General features: G+C 51.7%; 1 protein-coding gene across 4 annotated transcripts in view; it reads left to right on the top strand.

The window, feature by feature from the left end:
- Positions 1-26,643, top strand: part of RNF216 (ring finger protein 216) — a 76,916-nt gene extending 50,273 nt beyond the window's left edge. For all 4 annotated transcript variants that reach the window (XM_080557416.1, XM_080557418.1, XM_080557419.1 and 1 more), the window contains exons 14-17: positions 11,628-11,725; positions 14,229-14,451; positions 22,696-22,765; positions 23,153-26,643. In XM_080557416.1, coding sequence (XP_080413542.1) covers positions 11,628-11,725; positions 14,229-14,451; positions 22,696-22,765; positions 23,153-23,472 — 711 coding nt within the window. In that variant the 3' untranslated portion in view covers positions 23,473-26,643. The remainder of the gene's footprint in view (positions 1-11,627; positions 11,726-14,228; positions 14,452-22,695; positions 22,766-23,152) is intronic.
- The last annotated feature ends 1,055 nt before the right edge of the window (positions 26,644-27,698 follow it).

Genomic DNA, 27,698 nt, shown 5'->3' with positions numbered 1-27,698 from the left:
ACGGAAGAAGGGGGAAAACCCTTTAATCCTTAGGGGCGATGGCGGTGGCCTGCGGCGTTTCCGGAGCTGTAAGGAAGTGGCTGAAGTTCCTCCTCGCTGACTCCCCTCCGCAGAAATGTGGCAGATAGGTCTTTTTCCTTTTATGGCCAATAACGCTGGTTTCCCTTTGCAATAAAATCCTGGGTCAGAAGTGGAAGCGAGAAGTCGGTCAGGGGGAAGGGGCTGGTCTTACCAGCTCCCAGCGGGTGGGGATGAGATTTGCGACACAGCAAGTTCTAGACTAAAATAAACCCGAGTTACAACATCTACCCAGAGGTGCCTGCTTTGTTTGCTCGAGGGGTGCCTCAAGCTCTCAGTCTTGCTTAAGACAGCAATTAGGCATCATGACTATTCTTAATTTCATGGGGAGAAGTTTATCTGGTCCGAGCCCAGCTAAGGAGGGTTTTCAGATGCTCTGATTGTGTCTAGGAAACTCTGATTGAATCTAGACACACGTAGGAAGACAATACCTGCTTCTTGACAGTTACTTTTACTGTTTCGCACCAAGCGAAGTGTCTCGGCCTCTAATGGATGTCTCAGAATAGTTTTCTTCCTGGGCCCTACAGAGCCATTTCATACAGCAGTTAATGCGGTCTTGCTGCGTGACACTTGGCACCGACTCCTCTCCTTAGCTAAGGAGAGGTAATGTCCCTCTGGGTGGTAATTGCGTGGTGGTGGTAAGCCAAAAGACAACTTTCTCAGCCAATAATGTCTCTTACAAATCATCTGTGGCTGCAAATGGCTTGATGAATTTGAACCTTAAAAGTGTTTTTCTAATAAAGTGAATCTCCTCTTTCTCGCTACAAAGTGCTTCACATCCTCTTTCACGGCTTTAACGCAAATGGTTTATTTGGCAATCTTTTAAAATAACCACTCAGTTTTTAAGTGGCACAGCTCTTGTTCCTTCCCTGCGAAGCACGCTGGCTGCTGCTTTAGTTTCACTTCTCATTCAGCCCTTGAACTCTGAAATCAGGAGGAAAGACTGACTGGTTGGGAGAGTCTGCCGCGATGTTCCCAGGGCTGTTGGTGAGCCTCCTTCGCCGCTGGGAGCTGCTGACCTCGACAAGACGGATCGCTTACGGGCTCCTCCGCTCTTCCCTGCGGCAGGCAGGAGGGAAAGGCTCTTCCCACCTGGTCGGGCTGGTTGTTAGGTCCCCGCGTGCGCCTTGGAACAAACGAGTTGGGTATCCCGGAGGATGAGAGCTCATGTAACTATCTCAGCACCTTACAGATCTCCTGCTTCATTCCAGCCGCCCCCTCAGCAGATAACAGCTCCAGCTGTGGGCGTGTGGCTTCTCTTCCAGAGGAAGGTGGCTTTGAAGATCCCGATTCCTTTGCTGCTGACTGTAGGAAGCAGCAAAGGAATCTGCTTTGTTCACATGGGAAGCTTCCTCTTGGTTACCAGCTGGTCAGTAGGAGCTGAACACTTCCCCACGTGTCGGGGAAGCACTTTGGAAATGGTTTTCAGTAGCAATTGCACATTCTTCAGCTCTGGTTTGACAATAGCGTATTTGTGATCACACTTCTTTTTTTTTCTTCTCCTTCCCTTGACTTTACAGCAGAGGTCCAAGGGGAAAAAAGAACACAATCTCTAAACTGCTCTGGGGCTGGGGAGATGGTAAAAACCAATCCTCTTTCTAAATACTTCATTTGTGCTGCCAGAATTGTTGATTTAATCTTTCAGTATCCCACACTGCGTTTTTGTCTGGGCTTGGTTACCCTCTGAGGGTACGGCACTTAATCCTTTCGAAGGAACTGCCTGTGCGGTGTAAGTCAATAATCCAACCTTTTGATAAGGTAGCCCCCAAAGGTAACTAATCTTCATCCTCGCCTACTTTCAGCTTTACCGAAGCACTCGGTACTTGCAGGCTTCAAGTTTTTCCTATTTAATTCAGAGAGTCTCAGCAATCTTTGCTAGGTCTTGTGTTTGGACTGGAAGGCACGCATCCTAAACTGAACAGCACATCCTAAACTGAACATCGGGTGAAGGTCTGCACCCAAACTCGCCTGCTGCTGGAGCTTCCCGGTGGTGCTTGCCCGAACCAGAGCGTGGGGAAGAATGGATGAAGCCCGATGTTATTTAGGGCAATGACAGCCATCAGTGGGATTCATGGCAAGCCTCCTTCGTACGGGGGTGGAACGAGGGAGATGGCCTCTGCTGGGTGAATGGGAGCATCTGGCAGAGCCCATCTCAGCAAGAAGCAACGTTTCCTCCATCTGTGACCTGGGATGGTGGGAACTTGCCTTCCTGCTGCTGCATGAGCAGGATCCTCCCCTGGAACCTGGCCTGACAGCAGCGATACAACACGGAAATATTTTGCTGTCGTGGTCGGGTCATGGCAGAAATTACTGCTGCTGCTTAGGAGTTACTGCTGTTTCTTAAACAGGTCACTGGAGAGGAGGTGGCTTGTAATTTATTATTTTTTTGTCTTTTATAGAAGGCAGCCTTGCAACAACTCTGGTTTATAGACTAGCCATGCCATGCAAATAGTTGAGCAGTGCATTTAGTTAAATTGGTTTGGTGCTACAGAGAAGCAGGGGAGGGGAGGGGAACCAAGCTTTCTGATCAGTGTTTGCAAGTGTAGCAGAAGGGGAACTACTTTGCTTGGGATTTCACAATGTAAAGCATTGCAGCTCTTCTTCCTTTCTCACTTCTGTTCAGATGAGCCTTCTTCGGAGTGATCCTGAAACCTTGCAAATGTTTGTGTTCAAGAGCTTGATTTTTGTCTCATTTTCCCAGCCTCCTGCCTCGTCTCACATGATTGCGTGGAAGCGAGCCTGTCTTGCTGGATTGCCAGCTTTTGTTTCGGGGCCAGGCAGGGTGGAGAGGCTCCCCTTGGAAGTGCTCACTCAGTTTAGCTTTATTTTAGGCAGATCCAAGATGGTCCTCCTCTTATCCCAAAGTGCTTCCGACCGCCGCGTTTTTCCGAGACTACTAAAAACGCGAATCGAAAGGGATTATAAGACGTAAATGAAAACTAAATTACAGATTAAACGACTCTTCTAATTAGGAGACAGAAGTGTCCTGAGTTGGCCCTTGTTTGGCAGGATACTGCTTGAGCCTGCCTGCAGGACTTAGCTCGGCCGATCGGTTTGGTCAAGACTGGACGGGTCTGGGTGTGAGCGGGCGCAGTGTGGGATGGCCTCGGGTGGCCCTGTCCCCTCTGCCACGCTCCTTGCATGCCCAGGTGGGTTTGTGGGGTGTGCAGGGCCCCTTGGTTGTTCCTGTATCGCTTCAGACCTCTGCAAATTGAAGGCTGGTGTGTTCCTGCCTGCAAAACACCCGCGGTTGTTCACTGGGATGTGAAGGCGTACGTACAGCAAGGGTTGACGTTGGTCTTTTTCAGCATTGCAACGCGTGCTTTGGGTAAGAGACTCTTTGGGTGTTGCAGCCTCTGCCCGTGTCTCCTGATTTTGGGTATCGTTTGTCTCACCCTTCCCTGAAAGCTGCTCCACTCCGGTGTCCTGCTCCCGGCAGCCCCGGGGAGGCACATCACATCTACCAAGGCTGTAGTAGGGCTTCGGAAACCCTCCCGAAGCTGCACTTCTGGGGTTTCTCTCGCCACCTCTGCACCAAAGGGAAACCCGTGCCCAGCTGGTGTTGGTCTGGACTCGTGGGTGCTTTGGGTACAACAAGAGGCAGTGAAAATGTCAGCTGGGGGCTCTGAAAGAGGAATTGGTGAGCTGCCTGCACACTTATTTCCCTGGTTAGTTCTTAATGCTTTACTCGGCTTTGCTGCAGCGCATGCTCATTTGCTTGGTGTCTATTTTTTCTTTTTTACCAGGTATTTGAATAGCTTTTGTTCTATGGGAGGAAGTCCAGTGCCTGGCTGCACTGGAACATCAACTGGAACATCAGGTACAACGTCTCCCAACACGCGGCACTGCCTGGTGCTTTGAGGCTTTCAAAGCCTTGCCCAGCGCCCTTCCTAACCACACAGCACCCTTCCTAGCCAGGGTGTTTCAGCAGGCTGTGCTAGCACAGGCCGCTGGCTTTGGTTTTTACCACTAGCTTATTTTAGGGTAGCAAACGAGTTGCAGCTGACTCGGTGTCACCCTGGTGAATCTGGAAGATGGAGGTGAGCAGTTCAGAGGGCTGTTTTCACCGTTTTTCACTTTCTGCCATAAGCACCATCTGCCTGCTGTACTGTGCAGATCAAATTCAGGGGCTCCGAAAGTGTCTTCCCTTAGTGTCTGCATGGAGAGGAACAGGTAAGAGGCAACTCTGTACCGTGCAGGCATTAAAACAGAAAAGTTGTACAAACTTCTGAGATTTCAAGGTGGCCAAGTATCATTTTGTTCTTATTTTCCTGTAGTTCTCTATCCTTGCTGGTTCTCCGTGCTTTTGTTTGCTTTGGTTTTGCTTTTTTTTTTTTGGTTTTGTTTTTGTTATGGCTAGCTTAAATCTGGGAGCAGCTTACTTGTGGGGTTTCCCCTTGTTCAAGGTTAATTTCCCTGGCAAAGCAAGCTGTACTCGCACGGTTTCTGAGGGTTTATTTCGCCAGCATAGCCACTCTGCTCAGAAAGCTCACATTTTTCATCCCTTGCAAGTGTTGCAATGACCTGGGGTGTTAACTTATGCTGTAAGTAGAGAGTACTGATTAAAAAAAAAAAAAGCTCTAAATTGATAAAGAAGCGTGCTAACGCTGCTGAATTACTCTCAGAGTTGCCATATTGCAAAGACTCATTAAAAGTGGTCGTAGGTGTGTTACATAAACCTGGGTCTCCATGCAACCGCTGCTGGAGGAGAGGACATCTGTAAACGAGTTCCTGGTGTGATCCTTTCCTAACACAAGAAAATCTGGGAGACGGTAGGGGGAGAGAGGGCAAGGAGAACAGCAGGACAGCCGGCTCTGGAAGAGGCTCTGCAGTTCCTGCCCCAGAAAGCAGTGGGCAGGGATTGGTGTCTGGGGCAGGGCGATGGGGGATTTGTTTGTCTTGTGGGGGTGTAAGAGGGAAGCTTCAAAATTAACTCCAGTGTTTGTTCCTCCTCGCGGCCTTACAATGCTTCATTAGCAGGTATCTCTGCGAATAAGGTGCCTTGCTTTTGTAACACCTTAACCATCTCCTTATCTTTGGGTGCAGTCCCTCGAGTTATCCTTCAAAAATCAGGCTGCTTGCCTTGCAAGCTAAATCTGTTCCTGTCCCGAGGTTTGCATTGTTCCTTCAAATCCACAGTTACTGTTACTTAGCCCTGCTAGATTTCTTGATTTGGAGTTCGAGCAATTGGAAACAAAATCGCTTTTTTGCTGTGTACAGGCTTAAATGGATGACCTCTTAGATCTCCTCTGCTGAGTGGAGTAAGGCAATCTGCAGCAGGGGCGAGATGCAGGAGGGTCAGGTGCTGAGCGCTTTGAACCAGTCCGCTGGCGTTTAATTATTTACTTTGGCCGGGCAGGCGTACAGCTGATACCTGCAATCAGTCCTGCGGATCTGAAAGCTGGTTACCGGCTCCGCGTGTGGCTCCGGTAGCAGGTACTGAATTTCTCCGACTTCCTGCCCTAGGAGAGAGTGCTGTGACTCGAGGTATGCTGATTTGAACGTCTTCAGCGTGAGGTCACAGCCTATATTTAACCCACCTTTATAAAGTGGCCGAGTGGTGGCTTCCTCTACCTGCACTGCTGGTGCCTCCGGTTGCTGGATGAGCGCCGCGGAAGGTGCCTGAGCCGATCCCCCCGGCTGTCCCCAAACTTCTCTGCTTGGGGAGCTGCTGGATCCTGCCCAGAGGCAGGGGACCAGCTTTTGAAAAAGTGTTGTTTCTCATAAGGATAAGCTTCACCCCCCAAAACACTTGTTTCTCAGTTTAAGGAAGGGATCCTGGTGAGATGAACGAGTGATGCAAATATTGCAGTGTCCATTTATGCAGCCGTCCTGCTGCCTGGGACTTGTGATACATTCCTCACATCCATGGGGCTTAAGAGGAAGTAACTTTGAAACAAAAATACTTCTTTTAAATATCAGTAGGCGAATTCTTTAAACTTTGGTACAAGATCAAATTAAACCATGTTGATTTTCAGCAGCAGGGCTGTTTCTCTGGTTATATTACGGTAAGCGAGCAGTTTCCTCTCTGACCAGCAGTGGGGTGTTACTGCTGACCAGCAGCACTTCTGGTGTGAAACTGCAGGTATTTTGGTTCTATACGTCTCTAACTATATACTAACGTCCTGCAGCCAAAGCACCAGGTAATCCAGCCTTTTAAAGCTGAGCTCTGGGGAGGGGAAGAAGCTTGCTTTGCTTTCCTCTGTGTTTTGGGCACCGCACGTCTCCATTATCTTAAAGGTAGGGGGGATTGTGATATGCTGAATTTAACAAAAACACGTAAAACAGGAGGCGTTGGTTGGAGTTGTCATTTTTGGTAACTCGGTTTAATACATGGCTGTAAAAGCTTTAACCAGCGCTGTTGATGAGTGTCAGGTATAAACGGGGATTTTCCTTATCCCCATCCCCTGCGGGTCTCCAGTTACGTTTTCCTGCCGCCCCATTCACACAGACCTAGTCCCAGGCTTCGTTTCCCCCTGCAGCCTTTCCCCTCCCAGAACAAATCATGGCTGTGCGAGGCGAGGAGACGTCACTTTTTTTTCCCAGCAGCTCGTCTCCTCCTTTCTCTCCTTTTCCATCCCCAAGCCCCGAGAGCTGCGGTGTGGCCGGCGGCCGCTGAGCGGCAGCGCTGCCTGAGGAACAGCTGCTCCAGGAGGAGGAGGAGGAAGAGGAGGAGGAGGAGGAAGCCACCCAGCACTGATTTCCTCCCCGCCGCTACTTCGGCACTCCTTGCCCACCCGAGGCATTGTGCCCGTTTTGCCACGCTGAATGGGTTTTATGCTTTTGGGGTTGGTGCCTGGGGTTCATCTCGCCTGCTGCCCGCAGCGGTGCCAGCTTTTGGAGCAGTCGGATGCCCACGAGCCCCCTTGTGCTGTGCTGGGTGTTCCTACATATCTAAAGCAGGCGCTCTGACCAACGTGGATTGTTTGGGGCTGGATCGCATCCTCTTTATCCCAGTTAAACATATAGGAAATCCCAGAATTAACATATAGGAAATCCCAGAAACAGCTCTGAAGGGGTTGGCCATGAGAGCGTATCCGTGCTTACGCTGGGCTCACGGAGCTCCGTCTGCACCCGCTTTTACCCGAGGTCGGTGTGGCGTTCAGGGCAGCGGACGCTTTGCGGGGAGGAAGGCTGTGTGCTTGTGTTCTCCCATTACCTCCTCTGCTTGGGAATTGCAGCCCTGTAATTAAACCGGCGCGGCACAGATTGGCCCCGAGGTGCTGTTCCGAGACCGTTGCGTTCACATCTGGTTTGGGGTAAAACTTGGCCGGTTTTGAGGCCAGCCTGCTCTATTGTGTGTCTGCGAGCAGGAAGGAGCGGGGAATCGAGCGGGGAATCGAGCGGGGGGCTCCGGTCCAGCCAGGCCGAGGGGATGCAGCGCGTTACCCCCCCCCGGCTCAGCGGGGAGCGCAGCCGCCGATGTCCCCACGTGTGCCATCAGCGGCGGCTGATGAGAGCTGAGAGCTGGAGGGCGGTGATGACAGCCTGGTGTACTGCCTGGTGTTTGAGAGGAGCTTTTCTTTTTTTTTTTTTGGCCTTTTTTTTTTTTTATCCCTCCCCTCTTTGCATTTTGCTCAGTCAGTAAGTGGCTTCGCGTAACCTCCCCCAGAAGCAGCAGGCACGCAGGAATGCCGTGGGCAGCCGGTCCCGGAGCCGTTGGCATCGTCTGATGTTTTCGCCTGGGTCGAAAGCAGGCGAAGCGGGTGCTGACGGGCTCATGGCGGTGCAAACAACAGCCCGCCTGTGGCCGAAAGGACATGGGGGCTGGCGGGGGGAAGTTCATTTCTCAGGGCTTTCTTCCCCCCCGGTGCTTGGGCTGGACCTCGGAGTTATTTTTAGCAGAGGATGGAATGAAAAAAAAAAAAGTTGAGGCTGTGTTTTAATACTTCAGCATCTGTGGCGAGGATCAGTGGAAGTGCTGAGGGAGGCCGGTTCCCATAAAACACTTCCGTGTTACCTTCATTAGAGGCAGGGACAATTAACAAGGGCCGTTAAGGATCGCGGCGGCTTCGCTGCAAGGCAGCGGGCTGGCCCTGAGCACAGAGAGCCGGGCGTCCGCGCTCCTGCCCCTGGGAACAAAGGATCCTCCTGAACCCAAACATGTTTGTGCTAATCCCGGCTGCTTCCTGGCGGCCGGCGAGAGGAAACGGAGCCACTACCTCTAACAGATGTACAGTGAGGAGATTACAGTGTGATTAAACACCCTCTCCATCACATCCTCCTCTCCGCTGTCCCAGCCCAGCGCGTTAATGGACTGTCCCAGGCCGCCTGCCAAGCCCGGGCAGATGTAACAGGCAGGAGATACTTAATCTCCGGCATCCGTGCCTGGTTTGGAGCCGCTCACGAGTGCCAAGGCTTCTCCAAACCGCCCTGGAAGTGTGAGCTGTATTAACTGTACCTGCCTGTTAGGCTGGCCCTGCCTGGGAGGAGGGCTGGGCTGGGGAAACACAGTGAATTCACCCCCCTGGAAGGGATTAATTTAACCGAAAAGCTTTTATTTTTGTTAAGACAAAAATAAAACGTGCTCTCCCACGTTGGGTACCTCTGTGTGACGGTCGGGGTTGGCTCACAGTCAACTGCAGGAGAAGCCGGGCAGGATTTGGGGACAGGATTTGGTTTTGGAGGAGACCGATGCGCTCCCCGGCTGTTAGCTCTGGGGGTGGGAAGGATGCGTTCCCTCTTTGTGTGCGTTGAGATGCTGCCTCATCTCGCGGTAGCCTTGTCGTGGTGCCAAGATTGCACAATGGAAATAATCTAGGGTGCTTGCAAAAATCAGCCGTCCTACTGCGTGTTTAGGTTAATTAATATGGAAATGGCAGAGTACATTTCTTTACCGAGCAGAAAGCTGCTGCTGAAATAAAAGAACCCTCTGTGGAAATTCTGTCGAGATGAAAATCGTCGTTGTGCGGGATGTGCAGCGCCCTCGTCGACGGAGCGGGTTTGATTCAAGTAGGTGTAAAAATTCCAAAGGTCATTTTTCTGTTCTCAGGCGACGGCTGTGACCTTAGTTATGGCCCTGGAGCAGCTGCTTTTGTCTGAACCACACACTTACACACTTTCCTCTCCTTTTTGTGCCGAGGGGTCCGACACCAGTTCCTGTAACTGCTAACAATGGGCCGTTGTCTCGCTTAAATGAGAAGTTGCATTGAGCTCTCAATGGCCCGTGCATTGCCAAAATGTTCCCTTCTCTCTCCTGGAAGGGGAATGTCGAGGCCGGAGGCGTGCAGCAGGTGACGGTGGTGGTTAAAACCCTGGGGATGTTGGTGCTCAGCCCCAGGCAGGGCCAGGATCGCAGCCGTGGGCCCAGCCGTGACGGCCCTCGCTGCGCGGAGCTCGCCGTGAGATGCCTCCAGGTTCACCTAGTGCCAGCACATCTGGGAGCCTGCGAGGCTCTGTCCTTTCCCTTTCTCCTCGCCCGTAAAGGAATCCCTTTCCTGGGTGGAGGAGACAACTGTTTGGCAAACAGCAGCAGCGCCGGCTCGAGGGAGAGCGTTGTTTTTAAATACCCGCGGCGTTCAAAGCCGGGGTGGCGGCGGTAACAAAAGGCAAAGGGAACGGCTTGGTGTGAAGGAGAAGCGGCTCCGTCTGCTCCAGAAGGGCATCGCGTCTACTTCGGCAGCGAAGGAGGCTCCTGGAGTTAAGTAATTGGGAATCGTAGGCTCCTGGCTGCAGCGCGTGCCAACCCTTCTGGCAGAAAGCTGTGAAATCTTTGTTGCTGGCGTGTGAAAGTGGTTCTGGGTAGCAGGGCCCCAGCGACCGGTTTTAACCCTTGATGTATGGAAAAAAGCACGCAGGGCTTTTGATCTTCGAATGGCATTTGGCTGGGTGTTGGATAAAAGGGGAGGGAGGTTCCTCGCCGAGGAGGCACCCAAAATGGTGCCTGATTTAACAGCTCTAACAGGAAAATGCAGCGTAGGACGAGTGATTCACAGGGATCAACAGAAACAAGGCACCTGTAGCCCCTTAAAGCTTCGGCCTGCCTGCCCGAGGTGCATCGGGATGGTGAGTGATGACAAAACGCTGTGCTGAGCTCTGGGACGTGGACACACGCTCGGCTCTCCTCCTCCAGCCCTGTGCCCTGCGGTGTGCAAACACGTCCGGCTCACCAGCCAGGGCGAGGAGCCTTTCATTCGGCAGATGAAAGCCGAAGCTATTAAGCAGCTCCCAGCGAGCACAAATACAAACAAGTCAACGTTTTGCACCCCCCTCCTAGGGGTGGCTTCCTTGGGAGCTTTGGTCTTTGTCCTGTTTGTCTGATGATCAAAAGCGCGCTGCTGCCTGCGCGTGTCTTTAGGCAGAGAAGGCACCGAGAGCTGAGGAGAACTCTTGGTTAGATGGTGGCTAATTCTTTTGTCTATCCGATGAACGTCCGAGCTCTTTATTAAAATAAAATGAAGGTAATGCACTCAAAAAGGTGCCTCTGCAGTTGTCATCTCTCACTAGCTGCGCGACTGGAGCAGGGCAAGGCTCTCTCGTGGGACCTCCCTTGGTGTGGAGGGGAAGAGGATGCTTCACAGCCATCTGGTTTTCCTGCCACGGGGAGAAAGCTGGATGTAAAAAGCCCGAGTCCCAGCCCTGAAGATGAAACAGTTGGATTGTGAAACGTGCGCTTCTTCCAAGTTTGATTTGGATGCTTTTTTAATCGTCCTCAAATTAAAGGAAAAATCTCTTGTTTGACCCAAAACAAAATTATGTTTTCTTTGGACAGCCAGCTGAAAAAATCAACTGTGTTGCCAGTGTTAGTCCAAGCTCCCTTGCCAAGAGTGCCTCCACAGCTCTCCTGCTCCGAGCAGCTTTACCAGCCTGAGCTGAGTCCTGGTGCTGAAGAGCCTGCAAGAACAGGAGAGCTCAGTCACTTGCTCTAAACTTAGTTCAGCTATTTTGGTTGAATTTGTAAATACTTTTTCAGATGCCACCTCTGTTCTGTGGACGCTTGTCCACATCCTGCCTTGTAAAACGTTTAGTCACATAAACTGCTCTAACTTTATTTCGTGAAGTTTTACAAAGCAAAATATAGACTTGCTTGTGAGGTGAGGCAGAGTTCTTGATGCAACCGCAAAACAGCAGCAAGCTTTCCATCACAAGCTGAACTAAAAGCCCCTTGTATGCAGGGGAAGGATCTTGCTCAGGAAGCATAGGAGCTTGGTGACCTTTAGCATCGTGTTTTCATTTCTGCAGCCAGCTCCTGGAAGCTACTGGTTGACCTGGTGGCTGTACCACGAGTTGGGATGAACTTGGGTTTACAGACTCGTTTTACACGGTTTCAGATAGCTCCAGTTGCTTTTTGTACCTGGGTTCTTGTGCCTTGGAAACCCCTTGGCTCCTGTTATGGGTGGTTTCATTCTGGTCTCCAGTGGGGGACAGACCTGCAGGCCTCTCTGGGGCCTTGTGCCTCTACGCAGAAATTGCCAGCCCCATCCTCAGCTGAGAATCTGCAGCATGGTGGGGGAAGAGATGGGAATTTTTCCAATCCCTTTTTCCAATCCCTAATGCTATTAGTGGTGTGCTGGGTCTTCTCTTTCTTCAACGTTTGCTGTCTTCTTCAGGAAACATGTCGGAAGTGCCAGGGCCTGTGGAAGGAGCACATGAACCTCACCTGCGAGCAGCTGGCTGAGAAGGATGACATCAAATATAGGACATCCATGTAAGTAAAGGCCACAAACAGGCAAAAATAGGGGGGTGGATAAAATCGTAAAGGCGATGCGACAGGCAATAAAGTGGTGTGGAGGGGGGGTAAGAAACTCAGCCGTTGTTGTAAACATTGGAAGCCCTGAAGTCTTGCTGGGTGTCGTTACCTTCCGTCAGGGAGGTGATGGAGGCATCAACGCTGAGGGGTCAGAAGGCTCCTGGGATGGGATTTCTTTCTGTGAAAGATACTTGGCAAGGGATCCAGGTGGTAATCTGAGAACGTGGGAGAGTTGTCACCAGACCAGCCTGTTCCCCTGGCTAGCCCGATGTCTCGCAGGCTGGCACCTGGTCCTTCTCCGAGGTGAGAAACCCCCGCTGTGTTGCTTCCATTCACCTGGGGGGAGAAGGGAGGTGTTGTGCTGAGCCAAAGCAGCGTCTTGAGTCAAAGGAGCTTACCTTCTGAAAACCTAGGCCGGTGACAACATGCCGAAGCGCGGCTTGCTCAGCTACTGCTTTCTGGCTTTATGGAGGGATGTGTTTGCTCTCAGTAGTTTTTCTCTGTTTCTAACCAGTCTGTCTGTAGGAATCTTTACAGAATCGAGTCACGTTTTGAAATACTTGCGTGTAAATCTCAAGTGTTTCCCCGAAATCTTCTGAAGCCTGAACTCTCTCGTTGCTACCATAGATGACAAAGTCTGCTGGCTTTAGGAGAGGAGTGAGGGCTGAGCCACGAAGCTGTATGTCTGGCACAGTCAAGTGGGAATTGCCTGTGTTGTCCAATCCTTTCCTCTCTGATTCAGCGTGTCCGGTACAAGCAGAGGTTGGAGATCTCCTCCGCTGGGAGCCTGAATGATTGTTGCTTGCTCATCTCACAGTTCATAATTTAGAACAAAATATTGTCACAGATTTGATATGGTTTCTTTCCCTTGCCACTCCTTTCCCTGTAGGAAAGAGGGGTGAGAGGGAGGAGAAACAAGTTGTCATGTCCCTAACAAGGAAAAAAAAAATCAGTTTCAAAACCTTTAGCAGATTGTTGCCGTAGATAGATGAGTCGTACTGCACGGTACAATAAAAGCTTCCTTTTGAAGCCTTGCATAAGGAAAGGGAAGCACAGCTGGAGTTCAGGCCAAACTTCCTGCTGGGCTCAAAGTTTCCAAAAAAAACCCTGCATCAGCAGCATCCTGTTGAGCAGAGGAGGGAAGAGCAGCTGCAGCTCACAGAAGTCAGTCTCAAATTGATTTTGTTTTCCTTCCTGTCTATTCTTAGTGCATCTCCCAATACCTGGGCGCAGGTCGTGCTGGATATAACCGCACGGGAGCTCGGTGTAGCTGCAGGGCAGCTGAAATTCCCACCCCTAGCTGCTCCTCTTTCCACCTCGCCACTCGCTGCTTCTCCAGTTGTGCAGATGGAGCAATCTGTGGGGCTGTGCCTGCTTTGTTGCTGTGATCCTTCTTTAAAATACCTCTCTGTCGTCTCCCAAACACATGTTGGCTTCGCAGGGCCTCTGAAGCAGCTGGGTGGAGATGCTGGCTGGGATAGATCGTTCCCCACTGTTGGGTCAGCGCAGCCAGAGGACCGTGCCTCCCTCGGCCGAGGCAGCCCCTTCGCTCTGCTGTCATCAAATTTCAGTTCTCCTAGATGGCGAATTAAATTGTAACGTGATCTCCCGTGGTCAGAAAATGGGCCCTCAGGATGACAGCTTGTACTCTTAAGTCTTTTAATTAAATGAGCGAGGCTTTTCTCCGTTTCAGTGCCAAAAGAAGTATCGCCATGGGCTGAGCCTTTGCACTGGGGCGTGTTGCTGCCAGGCTGCCTCTTTGGGACAGGACCGCGCTGCGTCCTGGATTCCCGTCCGTGCCTTGTTAGAGTGGAAGCCTGTCTTTTGCACCTAAAGCAATAACCTCTGGAAGACTTACGTAGGGAATTTTACTGGGAAAGCCCAGTCTCTGTGGGGAAAGACATGATTATCTTTCAGTTACTGATTTAAATTTAACGAAAACCAAATAAATCTGGAGCGTAGCAGCCAGCATTGAAAAAAAATATACATGGTCATGGCGACTTTGTAACCAGAGCAACAGCCAAACATAAAACTATCGAGCAGATGACAGCAAACAGTTTGCTTTTGCTGAACTTTATCTCCTGGACCATATTTCTTTGTGGCAGAGTCAGGAATCCGCATGCCCTTTGGTCCCTTGACTTACGGTTTAAATTCCTCCCAAGCCAGAGCCTGGCACCGCTGTGTTTTGGCTCGCATGGAAACCAGAATCGGGGCCGTAGCATGCAGTAAGTGATTGACTTTCCTTCACTTAATTTGTTCTTGAGTTGTCCTGGGCTGGCTCCAAGTGGAGCTGAGCCCAGACCTCCTTGGAACAGCGGTGGACTGTGGGGATAGCGTAGGAGGAGAGAGAAGGGGGAGAGGGGGTTAAAGCCGTGCTGGGATGGTGCAGCAGTAACTTCACTGCAGGCTGGTGAATGCAAACGGCCCATCTCTAATTCTTCTCCCTCCTCTTGTGTTGCAGAGAAGAGAAAATGACAGCTGCCCGCATTAGAAAATGCCACAAGTGTGGGACTGGCCTGATTAAATCGGAGGGTTGCAACCGCATGTCCTGCCGCTGCGGCGCTCAGATGTGCTACCTCTGCCGGGCTGCCATTAACGGGTACGACCACTTCTGCCAGCACCCCCGCTCGCCCGGGGCTCCCTGCCAGGACTGTGCCAAGTGCTCTCTCTGGACAGATCCCACAGTAAGTAACGAAGGGCTTTTGTCACTGATTCGCACCCTGATTTCAATTACCGTCCGATGCCAGCGGGTTGAAATACACGCGTTCCACCAGAGGAAAACAGCCGGTTTTAGACAAGCACGACTTTTCCTTCTCCCAAGGCAGCTAAAAAACACGCTGAAAGCCTCCATCAGCACAGACTTAATCTGACCGCGACTTGGAAGCAACTGGTGTTGCTTTAGGAAAAAACACAGACAAGGGCTTTGGTTGGAAGTGCTCTGAGCGCCGTTCTGGGGAGCGGACTTGTGAAAAGAGCTGGTGGGCAGCGTGTGCTGGCAGCAGGGCACAGCAGCAGGCGTTGGGATTACTGGGACTCGTTCCTGGCTTTGCAGCTGAGTTGCTTTTTGGTACGGCTCTGCATCTGCTGTCTTGCTGGTGCCCAGTAGCTTTACTTATCCGCTCAGCTGACTCTGCGAGTCCCTTTGCAGAGACAGACCTGCTGAGAAAAGTGCCTGCGAGCCAAAGGTCCCGAGCTGCAGTTGTGTCCATTCTCACGGCTGTTGTCAACAGCTGCAAAGGAAGAACTGCAATAGGGACTGAGCCGTAAGGGAAGCTCCAGTAAGGAACTTAAAACTTCACGCTGTAATGCATCTTGTAGCTGTGGCAAGCATGGGATGATACTTTCACACAGCGTTTCTGTAAACAGAGGTTGTCTGTATCAGAAATCTGGAAGGGAGTGTAGGTAGGAACAGGAGCTGAATTTCCTGATTTCAGCAAAGCAGTAGAGCAACATGGATGTGGATCTGCCTTTGCAGGGCCTGTCTGAGCTTCAATTGTTCCTACACTTCTTTGTCTCAGGATGCTGCGGCTTGCCAGACTGCTCCCAGCATGTCTTGCAGGAAAAGTTCACAATCCTGTGCTGGTGTGGAGCAAAGAGCAAGCCACTCGAATTGACTCCCTTCTTCCTATGAAGTGTAAGCTTCCTAGTCCTCTGCTTGCCTGTCTTTGTTCTCTGCCTTACCCTGTCACTGAGAGGTGCTAAACTAAGCAGGGACACCTGCTTCCAGGCACCTCTTAGCCCCACATTTTGGACGCCTGGCTATACCGTCCCTGCAGTCCTGTCCCCCTTTCCCTGGTTTCCTCCACGATGCGATTCAGCGTTCAGAAGCGCTGGAGTCCTTTGTTCCTGTCAGGCTGCTGATTGTGCTCAGTAATGGCATTTGTTCTGAGCCAGAGAAAACATGAGGCCTCTCAAAAAGCTCATACTGTACTTCAAAATAAATAAATAAGCAAGCAGCACAAAGAGGGCACTGTCACCGGCCCCTTTCCAGCTCTCTAATTAACCAATGTTGTGGCAAAGGAAAATTTCCCACCGTCAGCAGAGAGCTGGCACTACCTCCTTTTTTTCTGGATGACAGAGCATTGGTGGTCTGGGGAGTTGACGTGGGGTGACTGTCCTCGCTGCAGTGCAAAGCATAACAGGAAACTCGGCTGTTAGCTTCTGAGCGTAAAATCATCAGTACCTGTTTGCATCGCCCTCCTTGCAGGGGGCTCAGTGCCATGAACATAACCCCACCTGGGAGATCTGCATTCTCCTGTGGGACACGTGAGCAGGAGTTAACGTGGTAGATATGAGGAGTGGGAGCAAGTTTGAACCTTGACATGGGGATATGGAAGAGCAAAATGACACTGTAGCGTCTTGTCCTTCATCAGGGATGATGTCCATCCCAGGGTTTAACCCCACCCCAGCTCTGTTGGATGGTACATGGCATCTTCTAGTGTGTTTCTCATCTTTTTTCTTGTTCTGCTCAATCTTTTTTATTTTGTTGTAGTCGGTAGATGGCTAGTGCTATCAGCCTGGGAAGAGAGTATCTACTGTGGGCTTGTGTGTGTTAGCAGCCGTGCTCTGCACACGTGCAGAGAAAAGACAAGGCTGGGGCAGCTGTGGAATTTGCAGCCATTGCTCAGGAGCTTCCACTTGTCTCCCTGCATTAAGCTCTGCTGCAAAATGGGGAGGGCACACATGCGCCACCAAAGCATGGCTGTTAGGGGGTGACAGGGCATTGTTCTGATTTCTGATGTGTTCATGTACGCCCCGGCTAGAACAGTCTTCGTGGCAGACCAGTGGCATGGTCACAGTGCTGTTGTCTTGTCAGTTTGTGTTTCACGGGTGCAGATTTTAGCTTTCTGTCAGACCTGGGTAATTTCACACTTCTGTGAAGAATCTGTTTTGGTTCTAACTCCCCGTTATTTAAGGCAAAATTTGGGTTTCGTTAAAATAGGGAGGCTTTGTTCCTTTCCAAATGTTTAACGTTTTCTGAGTCTAAAATGATCCTTGAGAAGGGATAAATCAACCTTTTCATTAGCTTGGCTTAAAAAACGTATTAAAGACATTTAATTAGGATGTATTAGAGGCATTCTTCTAGGAACTGCAGCATCTGTTAGTCTTTGTCTCAAATGATCTTGGGAGAATAAAGCAGACACTTCAAAATTCCCCATAATAAAAGGTTAGTTCCTATGCTGTAATCAGCCTTGAGTCTAAATTAGAGGTCTAAGTGCAGGATTTGCTGGCTCGGAGACAAGCTGCAAGCAGGCTGTGGTCAGCGGCTTCCAGGGTAGCAGGCAGTAATCGCTTAATCGCTGCGTTTCTGCTACAGCTTATAGTGCCCTGCACCTCTGCAGGACACAAGCACGTGCCACGCGCTCTTGCCAGCAAGCTGCTTGGCCAAAAGTCCCGGTGCACGTGTTCTGCAGCCCGTGCTAGCCTGGGCTCGGCTTGCTTGCCGAGGCATCGCTGCTTGCACGAGAGGCTGATGCAATAAGGGACAAAGCAAGGGATGGAGCGGTGAGGACTGATTCTGCAAAGGGCGAGCTCAGGGGCTGAGCGTTCTCTGGCTTCTGAATGTCTGTAGCAAACCTGAGGCTGTGTGCACGGTGCTGGGTGCATTGTAGGTGGTTTGTACTAACCCCGTGATGCAGTGTGACTAACGCGTTTTGACTGCTTTGATAAACCAGGTTCTGCTCTCATGTGTGTTATTTTTAATGCAATACTTACCTTCTCAATGATACTGCGCAGCAGTTTTTTGACTTTAAACTTTAAGATGTTTTCAGTAACTCCTAAAACACTCCCAAACACCCCTCATTAAAGTTCAAAGCAGAAAACTAATCCTTTTAAGGTGTTTGCAATTAACCCTTTTTCTAGTATTATAACCAGAAGATGTTGAGTGAGGACTATGTAGAAATTGAAATCCGTTAGGGAATTGCATGAAGTACGTACACAGCACCGACCCTAGTGTTTGCGGGGACAGAAGCTTGGAGTGTTGCGGGGAACTCCCCCAAGCTGAGCTCCGAAATGCCCTAATCATAAGCACACGCTTAATTCGCGGTATCCACAGAGAGCCCTCGATACGGCGTGTCTGTCGCTGAAAGAATCCTGCATTTCTTAAGCACCAGCGTGCGCCTGGTCCCCGTGGTGGCCCCCCCTTTTCCTGCAGCGCTGCCTGAGCCCCGCTGGAGCTACAACACAGGCTGCTTTCATCCCGCTTCCTGCTGCACGGAGGAACGCGCAGCAGACAGCCTGCGCCTGTTCTTGCTCAGGCTCTCCGCAGCTGATCTGGGAATGATTTGAAACAAAACCCCTTAGTCCTTTTGGAAGCCTCTGTCGTGAAAATCATTTCAAGTTTATTGGGAACGGCTGTGGCCACACATACGTGGAAAAAGAAAGCGGTGAAAAGCCAGGAAGGGGGAGGCGATGGCGGCAGACGCGCCTCCAGCCCCTCTGCAGGGATAGGGGAGGGCGAGCGCAGCCCAGCAGCAGTCAGCAGGTCTCTTGTTTTCTCCCTTTCAGGAGGCAGGCAGCCCTTTTCCCGTGACACTTAATAATTAAAGAAGATAACGAGGAGCACAATAGATAAGGGCAGAGCTTTCAAAAGCTTCGCCGGGGCACTTTTGTTCTGGGCAGAGGAGGTTTCACGTGGGGGCTCGTCCCTCGCAGAGCTCTCTGGCTGCCGCGTCCCCCTTCTCCCCTCAGCCTCGTTGCGGCGATGAGAGGCCCTTGGCTTAGCGGCCCGGCTCCTGATTTAATCTGTCCGCAACCCAGCAGAGCCCAGCCATCCTTTCTGATCGTCTCCGTGCCCTCTGCATTCCGGTTCAGCGGGAGGAGGTGGAAAGCAGGAGCCCTCTCGGCGCTGAGAAGGGAGCGGGGCCTGTCACAGGCCTCAGCCCGCTAGGCCAGGCTGGTCAGCGGCCTGGTATCAGGCGGCATCTCGCTGTCTGTCTGGGGGCAAAGCTCCGTCCTGTCTTGCCAATTAACGTGCAGATACTAATAATAACCTCGTTCACTCTCTGCAGCATTTGCCGATACGGAGGGGGAACGCGTCTCCTACATCCTTTGCGTTTTCCCTTGGCCACCTCCCTTCTCCCGTGATGCAGCGGAGCACGGGGAAGGGCCACGCTGTAGCGTTGCCCTGCATTTTCTCTCTCACAAGAGAGCCTGGTTACCTCCTCCTTGCTCAGAAACACACAGGCTGGTCATGCTGAGAACCCCCTGGGGTGTGGGGGGTTGCTTTTTTCTTTTTCTGTCTTTATTTTTGCTGCAGGCAAGGCAGCTGACAGGAAGATGACTGTTAACTTGACAGGATAAACCCCTTCAATCCACGCAGCCTGTGAACAGGCTATTAAAATTATAATCTAATCCTTTATTCAAGGTCTTGATCTCACTCAGGAAAAGGGACACAAGAGGCTTTTAAAATTGACTCCACCCCATTAGATGACATTAGACGGTTTCTTACCACAGCAACCAGCCCTAAGTGCTGTAATGAAAACTTAATTTTTGGTGTGGATGCTTTGCCCCTAAATGAGTCTGTCATCCCTCTCCAATTACGGTGGAATCAGAAAACAGCCTCTGCTTCTCAAAAACTAGAGGTGTATTGCAAAAATACCGCTGTTGTGCTTGGTGTATATTTGCAGCCCGGAGACTTATTTGTTACTTCTGACCTATGATGGTGCAGGATGTAGTAGCCAGAACTTGCAGCCTCAGCTTTTCTTCCAAATAGCCTAAAACTATCTTAATGTGCACATATCCCCATTTTCTTTTTTGTTCCAGCTGGAATGTGGATCTTTCCTAAATGCTGCGTGTACTGAACTGTGCTGAGCCAAATTTAATGTCAGGTTCTGATCTGAAGTAGGAAGGTGCATGTTGTGCAGTGTATTTTTGTTCTCTTTATATTAATGGATACCAGTTTTTCAGAAATACTGATGCAAAAAGGCTCTGAGCCAACGCTTGGTATGTGGGCTTAAGTATAAATGCTTCTCTGAAGTGTGTCCTAACATCGGATGGTTAGCAGCAGAGAAGCAGCAAAGCTGCTAACCTGTTTTCTCAGATGTGGCTTGTTATGCCTCCGCTGTGGTGGACAGTCAGAATTAGTCCAGAGCTAGTCTTACTCAGCCAGGTCTGTAGTTTTCCCCTCCTGGGTCTGCAGTCAGCAGATGTTTTTGCCCCCAAGGCGTGCTGCAGGGTTTGCCCCCTCTTGAAGATGAAGAGGGGACAGGGCCGAGCAGGGCTCTCCAGCAGTTGCGTTTGAGGTGATGTTTCGTGTTACCCTTACGAGACAGGCCTCATTTTGGAGGTCTGGCAGATGGGGTTTGCAGTTATGCATTTGCCCCGTGCTCTGGGGGCTGCAGTAATTGGAGCCAGCATCGCTGGGGGGTGGCTGCAGCTGGCTCGCCAGCCCGGGGCAGATGGCTTTGTCGATCTGTCATTAGTGCAGAGGTCAGCTGCAGTTTAAACCGGGGGTCAAGCAGCCCTAGCTGCTGGAGGGTCTTGTGAAGTTGTGCTCTTGATGTGTCCAATTCCCCAGACTTCTGCAGGACTGACGTTATCAACAGCTGGGTGTGCAGGAGTCTAAAAAGAAGGGGATGTTGCAGCCTGGCTCTGGGATGTGATGGACCGACTGCAGTTAGCGTCTGAGCTGCGCTCTCCATGGCAGCAGGATGGTAGTGTCTGGAAAGGACCATTTTGGAGGGCTACTTCTGGACTTAGATTGCAGCAAACACTTTGGTTAAAAGGGACTCTTGCATATTTCTAGGCTTTAAGATGAGGCTTTTTACCTTTGTGCAAGGGAAGGATATAGGATAGTTGTGCTCAGCTGTGCTTAAAATATCAGCATCTTACTTGTCACATAACTTAAAAAAAAAAAAAAAACTGGAAAAACGCACATGCTTTTTTTTTTTTTTAAGTGGCAATAAGATGGGAGAGGTGCCTATCTCATTTTCAATGGCATTGAAAAACAATATTCTGGGAACAAATCAGTGAGATCTTGAAGCTTTGGGGCCACCCCCGGAGAGCACCGCTCGCTCAGCGAAGCAGCGCGGGATCTCTGGCTGCCTGTTGTGGAGCACGCCCAGGTCTCGTGTTGCTTTCTAGCCAGGGAGTGTTGCAATCTGATACTCGGAGGTAATCAGAAGTTCTGCATAGGCTCAGAAGAGCCATTCTTCAGCACTTTTTATGGAGATAGATAGGCTGTAATTAACAGTCTGTGGAAGCAGCCTGCTTGGAGAAAAAAAAAAAACTTGCCGGAGAATCTTAATTTTAACCATTGACTCAAAGAATAATCAAAGGGAGGGAAGTACTGACTTTGATGGCTTTCTGCAGATTAAGATAATTTCGGTCTCCCAGGGAAACCTTATCTGGTAGCAGGAAGAGGGCACATCCCAGCTTCCCAGGCATTGCTGCTAGACATGTGCAGGACAGTGAGATTGGGAGGCCGACTAGACCTAATATAATTTCAGTGTAGATACACACAGAGCATATTTTGAATTTAGTCCCAGAGCACTATTCAAAATAGAAGATATTTTCCATGTTAAGAGTGTTCAGGAAGAAATTGATGGGTTTTGGCCCGTGCTGGAAATAGGATGAACAAAACGAAGCAGTCTTGCGCGTTGTGGGGTGTGTGGAGTGTGGAATTTCCCTCCTGCTCCACTGTTAGCACTTGCAAATGAACTGCTGAAGCAAACCAAATGCTCCTTCGGATGCAGGTAGGCCCAGAGGGGCTGGTGGCTGGCGCAGGTGTTCTGTGTCATCCAGCAGCTCCCGTTCTTGGCCTTCTTCCCTAATCGCTAACACGAGAGCACAAACACTGTCGGAGATGTTTAGCTTTTCTCATTTGTTTTCTGGAAGTGCCAGGCTGTGTTTCATCCCAAAGGACACACAGCAGCAGCGAATGCGACCTGCGGAGGCCAGGAGGACCTCTTGCTGCCACCGATGCACGTGTGGCCAGCGGAAGCACCTGCTGCCTGGCACTACGAGGGAGCTGTCTCGTTAGACCCTTGGTGGGATCTTTTCACCTTCCTTGCATGTGGACAATTGATGCTGAAACACAAATCAGAGCGACTGGCTTCATGCTAACGCTGGGCTGGCTCTGGGCAAAGCCTGGGAGCTGCTGGGACCCTAGGGGCTCTTGGTGCCCGTGGCTGTCCCTCCGGGCATGCCTGTTTTCTAGCTCCGGAGTTGCACAGTCTTCTTCCAGGACTTTATCCATCATACTCCCTTTTTTTAATAAAAAGGTGGTGTAAACGTCAGCTCCCTAGATACCTGCAGCCACCTGCGGCTTTACTACACTGCTTGGTCTGGCTGCTGCTGCTTTGGGTTGAGAAAAACGAGGGGCAGAAGGATGCTTTCAGCTTCTAGCTGTTCTTGTATTTTTGTTGAGCAGCGAGTCTGAATATTCTTGCTATAATGTCTAGATAGACGTTAAAGAAACGTATTGTGATTTATGTCCTCCTCATAGTTACAGATAAGATCTAAATGGCCTCGTTAGAGCACCATTTAGCTATAGAGCCAGGATTTAAGTTGTGTTAATTCCAGCTGTTGGGCCAAAAACTCAAGAAGTGCTAGCATAGTGTAAATATTTAATAGACTATTGCCATTTAAAAGATTAACAGCTCTCCAGCAACTCTTGGGCTGGGCGGAGCTGGGTTGCAGTTCTCTGGTTTCTATCAAGGCGATGAATTTTAGCACTGAACTCCCTGGAAAGCTGATCTAAACCTCTTAGTCATACTCGGTGGAGTAGGCTTGGCTCTGTGCAAGTTACTTGTGCTGCGGTCCCCTGTCGCAGCCTTGCTTTTGACTAGGTCGTCCCCAAACGAGGACAATTCAGCTGAATTTGCCTCTTTCTGTACAAACACCTGGCGAAAAGCAGCACTGGGAGAACAGGAAGCTGCTGCAGCAGGAATTAGCCCGCTGACTCTTTATACTCCTGTGGTTTCTAGGAAGACGACGAGAAGATAATTCAGGAGATTCAGAAAGAGGCTGAAGAGGAACAAAGGAAGAAGAACGGAGGTAAGTCACAGTCTTTATCTGCGCTTTGATATCAGACTGAGGGTGTTATGAGGGCATAGAGTTCCCAGCTCTGGTTTTGGTGGCTTCTTCCCACAGCCTGGCTGCTTGCGAGCTTTTCTGCGCATTGTTGCGCGGCACCAAACACCGCCAAAATCTTGCTCCAGAGGTGTGCAAGCCACCACCCTGCTCCTGCTGGCAGCCTCTCTAGCTTTAAAGGGCTGCTGCTTGCAGGCTGTAGCTGGGACCATGGGGACACAGGAGGCTTGTGGGTGCGGTGATGTCTCCTCTCCGCTCGGCAAAGCAGCTGACCAGGCAGTACGACCGCGGACCAGGCTTAGTGGGTTTTGTTTGTAGGATGACTGCTTCTTTTCCTTCCTCCCTCTGCAGAGAACAGCTTCAAGCGGATCGGCCCTCCCGTGGAAAAGCCCATGGAGAAAATCCAGAGAATCGAAGTCATCCCCAGACCTGTTCCTCAGAACCTCCATCAACCCCGGATGCCTCCGTACCCCTTCGTGCACCCCCCCTTCCCGCTCCCTCCCGTCCGTCCCATGTACAATAACATCCCCCTCAACATAGGCCCCATCCCTGCCCCCTACGTGCCCCCGCTGCCTAACATGAGGGTGAACTACGATTTTCCCCAGCTCAATGTTCAGCTGGAGCACAACTTGCCTATGCACTTTGGCCCTCAGCCTCGACACCGGTTCTGACCTGGTTCAAATGGCATTTGGCATAGAGTCACTGCAGGGCAAAGCCACCCCGGTAACGTCACCCCCTCCTGCTTCAGCCCCCTGGGTTAGCCAGCTGCAAGGGGGGCTGCTGTGACTCGCGTGTCCCCGCACTACACCCCTGGCTGTGGCTTTTCCGGACTTTTTGCAATTCAACATTTCAGCCTGTGCTGCAACAGGGCTCGGTGCTGCATTTCCAAGGATCTCTTCCTACGTCGAGAGTCCAGGTTTTTTTGTTGTTTGTTTGTTTGTTTGGCAAGGTCTGTTCAGACAGCTGTTGGGAGGGAAAGTGAGACTTGCGGAGCACAGGGATGCAAGCGTTCCTCGGGAGCTTTCCAAAAATCCGACCTTCCTGCTGGCCAGAGCAGCTGCAACAAGCCTGAGTCTTGGGGGAAGGAAGGAGAGACTTGGCACCTGAGTAAGACCTTCAGGATCAAGGTAACAGAACTCGGCTGCCCTAGCCCAAGGCAGGGTTTCCCATGTTCTCCAGCAGCCCTGTAATCTGCTAACGCCTCCCAGCAGAAATAAATTGTTCAAACCCAAGTAGACTTAGTGTGTTTAGCATTTCTCGCTCTGCGAGAGGAGTGAGGAGGTGCGGCAGCCATCTCGTTGCTCAGATCTCGTAGGCAGCCCCAGAGCCGTGTTCTGTCTCAGGGCTTTACGAGATAGCAGGAGACTCTGGTACCCCAATCTTTGGGAGCTGAGCTTGCCCCCTTCCAAGGGCTCAGGTGTTTTTCGCCAGAGGGAAGCTGCCTCTCAGCTTCCCAAACATGGCCTTGGCTTTGCTGTTATCCAGGCACCCCAAATGCCCATCTGCTCCTGGCAGCGGGCGTCGGGCACCCGGGGGAAGCGCTCGGAGCCGAAGCCACATCCCTCCTCTCAAAGGCTGCTGGGGCAGATACGTGGTTTGGTGCACAGGCAGCGGTGTGTGCTGTTGCACAGAACGAGGGCGTACCCGTGTAGGCCTGCAGGCAGGCGGCGGCGAGCCCGGAGCCCCCCTTAGCCAAAATCCCTGCAAGCCCGCAGGCAGCAGCCTCGTGCTGTCGGGAGCTGGCTGCTTCTGAAACACTTAACTCCCGAAAACTTGTATTGCAGTTTAATTGGCTTCAGAAGTGCGTGCTAGAAGGCAAACATGAGCATCGCTGGGCTTAGGAGGCGAGGATTTAGGGGAAGCAGAGCTGTGCGAGGAGCAGGGGTTGGAATTGCTGCCTGAGCTTGTCAGTGGGGTGTGTGAGGAGTGTTGGTGCAAAGCCCTTTCCCCAGACCTTTGCTATGCTGTCTGGGACAGATCCCTGTAAAAAATGTTCGGAGGGAGAAAGCCTCCTACCAGAAGTTCTGGGCTTGTTTATGGTTTTGTTTTGTTTTTTACCAGTCCGGTTGCGCAGTTGTTCCTGGGTTTTGATCCGTGCTACATCCTGCTCCTTCCTGCTGAGAGCCAGCTCAGTGCAGTTCCCTGCTGGTTTCCTCCCGCTGTGTTTTAGCATCCAGGTGTCTTTTGGCTGTGTTTTTTTTCAGTTAAAACTCCCTGCCTCTGCCTCTTGACTCCTGTCAAGCCTTCCCTTGCTTGCAGCACTCCGTACCCGCTCCTGGCACAGCATCTCCTCGGGCACACGGTGCTGTGCTGGCAGTGGGAAGCTCCCCGAGAGAGGCCTGGGACAGCAGCTCCAGGTGACAGGAGATGCCTTCCCCACCAGCTGGGGGGCTCTTGCCCCTGGGAGGGTTTCACAGCGGGCACTTCCCTGCCTTTTGGAGCTGAACCGGCAATTTCCCTGCTTTCAGGTGTTTCCTATGTTTGAAATGCGTCCTACGAAGCGTGCATGTTCCTCAGTGCCATGTTCTCTCTAGCATTAACAACCAAGTGGTATTCACTTGCTTCTATCTTTTTTTAAAAAATTTTTCTCTCTTAATTTATTTCTGGAGGTAGCCATGGGGCTGTGGTGGCTTCCCCACTGTTGCTTAGCAGGATTTTAGCCAGGTTTAAATCCTGCCTTGCACCAAACGCTTCCTGCAGCAGCCAGGAGCAGCGGTGCCGTGCTGGATTTCCGGAGGGGTGGCGGGGCTCTGGCTGCCCTTCACAGCACCATCAGGCGCCCAGAGAATCGACCCCATTCAGACGAAGCGCGGGTGGCTTCCCGTTGCGGAAAGGGAACCTTGTTTTTTCAGCAGCTGAGATCTTGTTGGCTTGGGGGCTGCCTTAGGTGAGGCTTGCGGCCTTGGTGAAGCGCGTGCTGTTCCCTGGCAGGCTTGCAGTCATCCTGCAGCAGAACGAGTGGGCCAGGCAGCAGAGGTCGGGGGCAGCCGGGCCGCCTTCCCCGCTGTCATCTGTTCCCCCGGTTAGGGCTCAGCGCTGACCCCCAGCACCCCTGGGAGCTGGGCACCCTGGGGACACCTCCCTGCGGACGTGGCAGCTGGCGGTGCTGCCCTGGAGCGATGGTCAGGCTGCTGGCAGAGAGGCAGGCAGGAAGGGAAGGCCGGTCCCCCGCAGAACCACGAGCTGCTTTGCGTCCGAGAGGAGAAACCGGTGCTGGGGAGGGGCCTGGTGGTGTGTGGGTGCTTCTCCCACCGAGAAAACACCCAGATCACTGAAACTGCATCCGCAGCCAAAACGCGCGGCTGCTCCTTCCCTCCAACCCGCACAGCTTCCAGCAGTTGGGGTTTCGGATAGCGTTTGGGGCTGTTGTTGGTTTTTACTTTAAAAACAAAATTTAAAAACAAAAAAAACTCGTTGCACAACCCACAGAAATCCCCTTTCCAGGCCCTTCAGTTCTGCGTCCCGTTTCCCCCCCGGCCCTGCAGCCCCTGCCATGCGCTGTTCCTCGGGGCGGCGGGGAGGTCGCTGTGCCCAGGTTGCTCCTCTCCAGGTACTTGTTATGGTTAATTGCAGTGTCCCGTTTTACTTGCCTTAAAGGTGGAGAGAGAAACTTAGTATTTGCACTTAGCAAAACGTTATATTAAAAGAAAGAAACCCTGTAAAGATGTGCATGTTCTGCAACTTTGTATAACGATAGCTGAAAATGAATAGGTGGTTTATTAAAAAAAAATAAAATATTTTTCTTTACCTTCCGGTAGTAAACCATTCTAATATTCTGTGTGTACAAAGTTTCCTGTATTATATTGTAATTTGAATTTTTGTAAATAAATTTGTGCACTCTGGCTTTCACCTCCGTGCTTTGGTTGCAGCGGGAGCCTCGTCCCCGCTGTGGGGTGCTGGGGACGGTGGCCGGTGGGGGCAGGACCCCGGTGCCGGGTCTCAGCCTGCGGGGCCGAGCAGCGGGGGGTGTTGCAAGGCAGAACCCCCTGCCCCTCCTGCGGGAGCCTCTGATGCCTTCCAAACGCTGCCGAGAGGAGCCGGACAGAACAGAAAATGGTTTCCAGTCGCTCCTGTAAATGGAAACCAGGAGGTGTGAGCGGCGCTGCGCCAGGCTTCGGGGACTTCCCCCTTGCAGGAGCGGTGGTGGAGGCAGGCTCCGGGGCTCCGGCTTCCTTTGGCTCAGCAGCGAAAGGAAAGGAAACGGCTGCTGGCAGCTCGGGGACGGGGGGAGACCAGCGGGGGCCCTGGGGGCTCCGTGTAGCGAGGGGTCCCAAAATGGGACCGGGGCAGCACAGCGGTGCCTGCTGTGCAGGAAGGGTTCAGTCCCGCTTTGTCGTGGAGGGGGGAGGTGAACCGAAGTTAAATTTGGGTTAAAAGCCCTGTTCCCAGGGGGTTGGCAGCCCCCCCCCCCCCGCCAGGCAGCAGGGCAGTAGGAAAGGGGCCAGGAGGGAGGTGCTGGGCGCCCGTGGCGTGGCCGGGAAGCTGAGCGAGCAGAGATGCTCAGCGCTTCCTGCACAGCCGCCTTTTTTTCCCCCCTGTTTATAGCAGCGGACTGACATCCTTCCTTTGTTCGGCCCTCGCTGCCCTGCTCCAGTGCTTGTTCAAAGCTCAGGGTCCCTGCTGGGCTGTGTTTCAGCCCCGAGCTTTGCTTCTAGCAAACCAACTTTACCTTTAAACGCTGAGCAAGCGTCCGCCCGTGACCTGCACGTGCTGCGTTTGCATCGCCCCGTGGCTGGGCTGGGGGCACGTCCTGGTGCCCTGGCTCATCTGACTGCACGCACTGTTTGGGCTGGGCTGCAAATGCTTTTTATTTTTTCCTTTTTTTTTTTCTCTCTTTATTTTTTCCTTTTTCTCCCCCTTCCCCGTATCACCAAGCAGGGCAGCAGCTTTGCCCCCC

This window comes from Anser brachyrhynchus (genome assembly GCF_964034855.1).
Source record: "Anser brachyrhynchus genome assembly, chromosome: 15".
NCBI classification, from domain to species: domain Eukaryota; kingdom Metazoa; phylum Chordata; class Aves; order Anseriformes; family Anatidae; genus Anser; species Anser brachyrhynchus.
The sequence above is the reverse complement of the archived record's forward strand: the minus strand, read 5'-3'. Positions and strand labels throughout refer to the sequence as shown.